Raw genomic sequence first — 9,313 nt, forward strand, 5'->3', positions numbered from 1 at the left:
TACTGCTCTCCTAGGAGGTCATTTGTCTCTCTTCCTCTCTGTGTGTGTGTGTGTGTGTGTGTGCACATATGAGGTCTGTCTCGCTCCATGTATTTGTATGTGTATTCTCTCAGCCTCGCACAGCTTACACATGCTAAGACAACCACTGAACTACACTGTGCTGCTGGAGAAGTGCTGAGTGGTGATCTGCCAGTGTAAATCAAAGTCTGGTTCAGGACACAAAGGTGTGTCTAGGGAAGATTAAATTGGACACTCAAGAAATTGCTGTAAAATCCTCTCTTCTCTCTTTAAGTCACAGTAATGTAAAGCATGTTGAATAAAAAACCTACAGGCTAGTCGCCTAAAAACAAGGTAAATGTTTTTCAAATCCCTTTGTCTTGCAAGAAAACAACATTTAAATTTGGACCCCTGGACAAATATGCGAAACAATTACTGCTACATGACACAGTCAATGGTTAGATTAACAGTCAGGAGCATTCATTTACTAGTGTAGAATGTGCTGAATGAGCAGCAAAGGGTTATACATAAAAAAAAGAAGTAAAAAGGTCCAGACTTTAGGCGTGGGCTAGCTATTTAAAACTGTTAGTTGTTGTGATACATACAGTTGAAACAAAGAGGAACTAAACATAACCCACGGATTGATGTTATCAATCAGCAGCATGTTTGTTGAGGTTGTCTGTGGGCCGATTCCTTGGTAACGGCACAAAATCAGTGCTATGCTTGCAGTTAAAGCCCCCAAGCTAGATGTTCCACCTCTCAATCAAAGAAATAAGAGGGGCGGTTAAGGTTCAGACGGTGCAAAAATAGCGCTAGGGAGCCCCGCGGTAGGTTGAGAGGCGGGCGAAGCATCTCGTGCAAACCACTATGCGTGAGTAGAGTGTTTGGATCCTATTTCAAGTTTAGACAGAAAAGGGCTGAACGGCTGCCAGGTAAACAGTGCTGCGCAGGTACTGATTTGGCCCTGTGTTTATGCTTACATAAAAACAGCCTACAGCGCTGCTGAATGGAGCTAGGTCATATCAGCCACGGCGATAAAGCGAGGTGTCTATAGCTGAGATCAATCATTGCTCTGTTTCCTTTTGTACATCACCCCCCCCCCCCCCCCTCCCCCTCCCCCTCACCCCCCCTCAGCATGCGAGGGCGACTCTAGCGTGTGAAGAGTTCAAATGGGCGATAGCGGCAGATAGGGCAGGGATCAAGCCCGCGTGGCCCGCATGGCTGAGGGCCATTGACAGGCACGCACTAACAGCACTAACTGTAACATTTACAGGCAGGATTAAGGGGTTCACTTTGTTCTACTGCTTCCCACTTGACGGGATTATGTTTTGAGTTCCTGTAGACTGCAGACCACCATCTCATCTCAGGGTTTTGGGAAATCTATTCAAAGGCACCTGTAGCTGACTGTGGTAGGCAACCGTGGAATGGTGCAGGCAGTTTCTGAGAGGATAAAAGGATAAAAGCAAGAACACATGCACGCATACACACACACAAACACAGACAAACTCACAAAGATTAGATTTGTAAAAATATATTGCATGTATCGTGGCATTAAGATCCAAGGGGGACCCAGAATGACATCACTGCCTTTGCATGTGATCTAGGTCCCAGAGGTGCCAGCCTGCCTTTCACCTGTGCTTCACCTGTACTTCACCTCTTTCCTTAATTACTTTAATTATACCCTTGTTAGCTTCGTTTATTTATATGTATCTTTTTTTCTCTCTCTGTTGGTTTGGCAGGGCGTGAGCACCTCAGGTAAGAATGCAAGAGAACCCAAAATAGCAACCTGCCACTGCCAACTGACTGCAGGATATGCTGCTCCATTTTTCAGATTTCATTTATTTATGGCTGACATGCAAGCAACAGAGATTTATGTCCATCAAACCGCGCTTATCAAAACTCCAACAGAGTGTGTGCACGTATGTATGCATGCATGTGTGTTTGTTTCAGGTATCCTACAACACATTTTTTCTGCTAGTGCGCTATATGCAGCAGCGGCCTATGAGTGCATCCGATGTAGAACGTTCCAGCAGTATATGTCGAAACAGACGAAAACTCATTGTGGGAACTTTGTTTTTCACTGTACAGTGTTCAGGTGTGCTGCTGATTATATGGACTGGAAGCCCCCCACCACTTATGTTCCAAAACAAAAAGGTATGATTCTAAAGCAGCGCAACAAAGCAGGCAGCAAACGTTTAGAGGGCCGCATTGTTGGGTAATTACAGTAATCACCGTTCAAGGAATAAACTAAATGGAATGTGTGCGTCTTGCTCCTCCACTCCACCGAGCCACATGCACACTCTCACACACTTTCACACCCACCTGAGCAGACAACACAGTTGCAGACGCAGATTAACCCGCATACACATTATGCGCAAACCCCAGGACCCACGCCTGCCCCGTTCAGCGCAAGAATGAGTGGAATTGGTGCGGAATGTCTAACCTTTGGGTCGGCTGGGTTGTAGATACAGTGCCTACCTGTGAGTCCCAGTGAAGCATGTCTACTATCAGTGGGGCCTGTCAGAGACTAGATCTACTGCAGGGAATCTTGGGAATCTCAGCTACGCAGCGCCTCTGTTGCTGCTCCTCTCTGCCCCACTCACGCAGAGCCTGTACTTTGTTTATACAAAGACATGGGGGCTGGACACCCTTCACTCACAGAGAAGAAAGCAAACAAAGATGAGATACAGGTAAGAAGTCATCCAGAGACACGCAGACAAGGGTTAGCGTGTGAGCGCAGACCGCCACAGAGGTGTGGCTATTTTTAGGCGCTGCAAAGGATTCACCCGATGAATTTACATTACTGGAATTCCACTCATGTCAGCACTTAAAAGAGATTTCTCCTGACGCTCAAAGGAGACACTTAAAATCTCAATAGGTATTCTAAAACAACAAGGTACCAATTTTAGCAGACACACATTAACAAGTTATACAAGCGTAGTGTTTTTTTTTTGTTGGCCTCATTAATAGAACAGAGTTGACTCCTGTGCCCCCGTTGACCCAATCAGAACATACTAAGGAGATATTTGTGCTCTTATAACCTAAAGGTACAAGATGATCCTTCTGCAGAGACACTTTCAGTAAATCAGACTTATAAGGAATGATGATCCCTCGAAAACAGTGCCACCTGACCTTGTCAAATGATATGGCATTCCATTATAAGCTGGATAACTGTGTACAAATAGCTAGAAGGTAATGATAAAGTGATACTTTACTGATCCCTGCAGGGAAATTCTCTCCTGGAGCTGGTAGGGATTCAGTGTCTTGCTCAAGGACACTTCAGCAGAGCCGCTATTAGCTGACACAGGGGGTTTGGACCCGCATCCTCCTCACTCCGCCACCCTGCTGCCCAGCTGGATATGATTGAGATGTACTTTAAATTGCCATGTGGGAGCAGCGTGACTGAAAACAGGTGTGCTGCCTCTCTCACCAAATCGCTTCAGCACAGGTGTGTGTAGCCATCTTGGCAGAGCGTGCGTAACCAAATACAGCTTCATCGCACTCACACGAAAACACACACAGGCACGCCTCCCGCCTACCACTACCCATAAGCCAAGCTGTGCAAAATTCTCTTTGTGCCTTGTCAGAGTGTTGTGTAGTGATGGTGATAATGATAGCACACATAGCGCTGCTTTCATCGGCTCGGGTGTCACGCTCACAGTGGTAGGCCTCCTGAGTTTCAACAAAAACATTTGGGTTTTAACTCTCCCTCTGCTATAGCAATGTCCCGGTGAGCAAGGCAGCCGTTTCCAAAAAACTAATCAAAGGTCCTCTGACACAATCTTTTTGCCATTAAAACTGACATCAGCAAGAGTATCCTATCAGAATTGCTTCCATTTTGAATACATAAGATCATTCATGTGGTAGCTATGCTCCTTTAACAGGCTATTATTCAAAGCCACAAGTGATTTTCCAAGAAAATGACTGACAGGCTACAATGTTATTCTACATGAGGGGATCTGTTCCTGACCTTGCTACTTCATTCACAAGGTCAAATGTTTCAGTTTTGTTTGTGTTCAGTTCAGTGCTCATTACATCTAAATCAATTATACTTCTAAGCTTTGAGACCCTCTCAGGTGCTAAGACTTCAGTTCACTATGCAATTACTGCTGACTGAAGTCTAAAGAAGCCTACTGAAATTTGGACTGAAAGTAGATTTCCATGGACATTATTGTGAGGAATAGGGAGATATGTACTTAACACATTATGTATATATTTATATCACCACAAAATTGAAAATTTTCTACAATCAGAGCCCAATCAGTTAAGTCAAAGTGAGAAAATGGTAAATGGACCCAACTCACTGTGCCCATTTACAAACTCATACAAGCACACTTACATTCACACTTCACAATCTAGAGTCTCCTATTCACTTAACCTCATAGCAAAAATGAATTAAATCATCAGGCCATTCATGACTTAAGATGGTTTGTTTTTAATTAACCAATTAACCCTCAATGGAATTCTGTCACTAGACGCCTCTCTCTCTCTCTCTCTCTCTCTCTCTCTCTCTATAATGAGTCAGTGTGTGAGTTCTCTTCATCATATGATCTTTAATCATACGCGTCTTGTGCACCCAAGGTGATAATTAGGTGATAAAATCTAAACATGTAGACACACAGAAAACGCTCCGGATGCCGAAGAGCACGAGCGAGGAAGGATGTCCCGGTACTGCCGGGAACTGGCTGACTTACGTGGGGAGATGACCACTCACCTATATGTTTGGGGTGTGTGTGTGTGTGTGTGTGGCTTACTATATTATTCGAATTCTTCTAGGAATTTTGAATTTTGCTGTGATGTTTGCTTCCCAACATTTATCAGAGGATTACTAGCCTATAGTTCTTTAAGAACTGTGTGTGTGTGTGTGTGTGTGTGTGTGTGTGTGTGTGTGCGCGCACGCGCGCGCGTGTGTGCGCGCGTACATGTGTGTGTGCGAAATTGATATGAGGGCGCAAGGAGTCTGCCAGTTGAACCTATACGCTCAGGTCCCAAGTCCAAGCAGCCAGCGGGCTAAGTGGAGGTGTGTCGGAGAAGACAGTTTAATGATTATCACTGGCCCGGGGCCAAGCTCATAATTCATGTAACTTTCCAACCGCTATCTGCATCGCCATCCCGCCTTAAACGTGTTGACAGGAGAGGAGCAAGTGGGACAAACCCAGTGATTTGGTTTACACGCAGGGGCGTCAGTTTACTTAAAACCTGTGAGGCATGGCAAGGTCCCTGCATCTACTATCATTTCCCACCAAAACGTATATAGCCCAGACCAACTTTCTTGGGACAAAGTTAGAGTGGCAATCACTGATGACTGACAAGATATTATTTGGTCAGTGTGATTAATATGTTTAGGTCACCAGACTATCTTGCAATGACTCACATAGGGAACATTGGTCCTGAATGCTCCTCTGGTGTGTTTTTTTTTTTAAATAGATTTCTGGCAATCTTCGCGTGATCTTTGCTTCCCATTCTAATGCCAAAAACGACAAAAACAGATTTGGACTCACTTAGGCTATAAGGTATGGCAATGACACCCATGCATGTTTACAGTTTTTCTTACGCATGAGCACTAAAAAGGGAGCAATTCTCTAGCTCTTGAGAAAGAGAGAGAGCTCCCTCCGGGTTTATTTGCATCACTGGTTCAAAACGCAAAGAGCCAAAGGTTTGTTTTCTACCCAGACTTATGGTTGCTCCAATGTTTTTCTGCATAGGTGCCGTGCTCCCCTGAACTTCACATGACCTCCCAGGCAATCTTTGTTTTTAAAATTCTGGGCAGCCGCCCTATTTCACCTGAGCTTACATATCACTCATTGTGCGCTTCGTGGAACCCATCCAAACCCATCTAGTTTTTACAGTGCTTTGCTGTCTCAGCACCGCGTCCGCATTACTTCCCCGTTCCATCGGAGTCAATAGGAGGTTGATTTGAGCGCAGTGTCAATCGGGAGACTAACAGGTTAAAGTTAACCGAATTAAAAGCCCTTTCCCTCTCAGTTTGAATGTCTTTCTCTCCTCTGTCTCTCCTGCTCTGGATGTTTGGCTTCGTCTAAATTTTATTTAACCTCAGCATACGCCATCAAAAACAAAACAAAGAAACAAAACAAACAAACAAACACTATAATATTCCCATAGGGATTTAGTGTGTCTGTGGTAGGCTACTCGATAATGAGTTTATAGGCCTTACAGTACTTAATGGTATATTTTTTATTTCCTATAGTGTCACTAATGTTACTATAGGGACTTAGTTTTGCTGTGATATTTCTAGGAACCTGCTATCATCTTAAAGGATTCCTGTACTGTAGCTGTATTTCATAGACGATGTTGTTGTTCCCTGAACGAGCGTCGCATTAACTTGGAGAGGGAACATTGAAGCGGGATTAAGATTGCTGATAAACAGAAAAAGACAGATTCAAACGTCTCTTTGTCATCTTTGTCCTTTTCAATAATTTCAACAATCAGTGCACATTTCTATTTGAACCTGGAATCACGCAGAAATAAATGAATTAACAAAAACTGGCTTTTGTTGTTTAATCATCTTGGATAAGAGACACATTTAGTTTCAAGAAAAGCGCTTGGGTAAGAGACATAGTGTAGACAGATAGGCTAGTTGAAATGCAGAAATAGACTATATGTTATTGTGTGTTCCTCATCCAGGACCTTTTCAAAGTTTCAGGTGCGAGAGAAAGAGAGAGAAAGAGAGAGAGGGAGAGAGAGAGAGAGAGAGAGAGAGAGAGAGACAGAGAGAGCATAGCCTATTGGATCAATTTGGTTGCATTTTAATTATTGTCTTACCTGCCCCCCACCCCCACCCCCACCATGTTTTATTTATTTATTTATTTAACCGCTGGCGTGTCACGGTAGCGTCCAATGGTGTGTATACATATATTATATCCCTCAATCGCTTCAATGGATTTGAGCTGGAAACCCCGCCTGTGGGCCGTCCCTTGCCGAGGGATTATATTATAGCAAGACAAGCGTGTCTCCGGAGACAGATCTGGATTCAGCTGCTACAGACCGGGGCTCAGGGTGCCTCCAGCCCTCCACACCACAGACAGAGAGCCATTTCTGCTTTCAGGACTCCTACACCTGCTCTGCTGCGCTCAACTTCATACATTTTCATCCCCTGATCTTCAGATTTTTTTGAGACGAGATTCCCACTGAGACGAAACTTTGCGCTGCAGTGCTACAGGTGACACAGAGGAGAAGATCAGCCTTTTCGGGAAAATGAAACTTGAAGTTTTTTCTGCGCTCCACTTCGTCCAGAAACCGCTGGAGTTGTGCATGGATGCCGAGGGAGGTGTGCCGTCTCCTCTGTCCGGAGACGAGCTGGGGTCGGACGGGGACTGCGTGGCCAACAGCCCGGCACCTGTCACCCAGAGCGGCGACGGCACTAAGGGGAAACCCTACACCCGCAGACCCAAGCCCCCTTACTCTTACATCGCCCTCATCGCCATGGCCATCCGGGACTCCGGCAGCGGCCGCCTCACCCTGGCAGAGATCAACGACTATCTGATGAAGAAGTTCCCGTTTTTCCGAGGCAGCTACACCGGCTGGAGGAACTCGGTGCGCCACAACCTGTCACTCAACGACTGCTTCCTCAAAGTGCTGCGGGACCCGTCCAGGCCCTGGGGCAAGGACAACTACTGGATGCTCAACCCGCACAGCGAGTACACCTTCGCTGACGGGGTGTTCCGCCGCAGGAGGAAGCGCATCGCCAAGAGGTCCTCCAAGGAGCAGGAGAGCCCGGACATCCACACCCCCAGCGAAGACACCCACCTCCCCGTGCCGGAGGAGAGGGTGGGGGCCAAGTTCTCCAGCTCCTTCGCCATTGACAGCATCCTCAGCAAACCCTTCAAAAGGAGGGAGGATGCCCACGTCGACACAGACAGTAGCGTCAACCCCGGCCCCCGGCTCTACTGGCCCCCAGGGGCGCACATACTGCCTTACACTCTGAACTACCCGGCAGCTCTTGGCCACGCGCATCACACATACCACAGCCTGTCAGAGGCAGCGTACAGCACAGAGCCCAGCAGGGATGCTCTCACATACCTGCAGCACGCATCACGCGGCATGGCCGGCGCAGAGGCCAGCCTCCCCTCGCTGAGGATGCCCAAGGTGCGAGGCGCAAGTTTCCATATAGACTCCTTGCTCTCATAAAGCCACGCCACCGGACTGCTGTCAGACTTGTATCTTTCTATCCATGTGCACTTTTTTGTGGGCGCTCTTAGCTTTTCAGTGCTTTAGCTTAACTGTTTGGGACTGTAGCATCATGCCTAGAAGTCATTTTGCAGTGAATAAACATGGCGTGTTGTCAAGCCTATAGACCTAACTTTTGTGGTAAATAAGACGACGCAAATTAGTTGCGGTTATTACAGGACATTCCACTGTGTGCGTTCGTGTGTGTGTGTGTGTGTGTGTGTGTGTGTGTGTGTGTGTGTGTGTGTGTGTGTGTGTGTGTGTGGAGAGAGAGAGAGAGTGTGTATTTTCATGGTTCATTGGTCATTTCTACTGTATGACGGCAACTAAGTGCCAAATGTTGAAACATAAAACTATTAATCTATTTATATTTTGATGTTTTGTATGACCTGCTGCATAAAATATTGTTGTATATAAGATGTTGTTGCATATTGACCGAGCTGCGATAAGAATCACATGCTCCTCTGTGGCTGCACAAGAAAAGCATGAAAATGCCCTGTTTTCCTAAGATTGATTCATGCATGCCTGGTATTTTTATTAATAAAAACGTGAAACAATGGGACCATGTTTATTGAGTATCTATTACAGACACAAATGGAGAGTTTATTTCCATTCATAGGCTATGTGTGGGATTAGAGTGGGAGGTTTTGTGATCAAAGGTAGGAACCCCCACTGATGTTTTGGAGATACAAGGGACCAATAGGGGAACAAATGAATGAAACCTGTGACTATAAAACAGGAGAGACACCTAATGTAGCCTACAGTATTTTATTTTAAAGGCAAAGATGGGGGAAATGATAAGGCTAGTAGTCTTTTGAAATTCAACTCATAAATCATAAATCATAATCACTGAAGTCCTAATAATAAAATTAAACTGAAAGCCTCATAGCCTAGTATCTGAGGGCTTCTCTTAAACTGATGGCTTCAATACTGACACTTAAGAGAATGTGGATACTGGCTGATGGTATTAAGATGGAATTAACAACCTTATTATTAAGTTGCAATCCAATACACACACACCACAATAACAAAATAAAAAATAGTAGATCAAACAATAACGATTGCATACCAATTATTATTATTATCCTATAATAATAATAATAATAATAATAATAATAATAATAATAAT

General features: G+C 45.0%; 1 protein-coding gene across 1 annotated transcript; it reads left to right on the forward strand.

Moving 5' to 3' along the window:
* The first annotated feature begins 6,985 nt into the window (after window positions 1-6,985).
* Window positions 6,986-8,746, forward strand: foxq1b (forkhead box Q1b). The gene is made up of 2 exons (XM_071543682.1): window positions 6,986-8,422; window positions 8,453-8,746. Exon 1 carries the CDS (start codon window positions 7,213-7,215, stop codon window positions 8,143-8,145), a length of 933 nt encoding a protein of 310 aa, XP_071399783.1. The 5' UTR covers window positions 6,986-7,212; the 3' UTR covers window positions 8,146-8,422; window positions 8,453-8,746.
* Window positions 8,747-9,313: the final 567 nt, after the last annotated feature.

The sequence above is a fragment of the Centroberyx affinis genome, unplaced genomic scaffold (assembly GCF_046629955.1).
Source record: "Centroberyx affinis isolate AG114_WGS23_722 - 3 ecotype Tasmania unplaced genomic scaffold, CSIRO-AGI_Caff_v1 ptg004364l_1, whole genome shotgun sequence".
Classification (NCBI taxonomy): Eukaryota; Metazoa; Chordata; class Actinopteri; order Beryciformes; family Berycidae; genus Centroberyx; species Centroberyx affinis.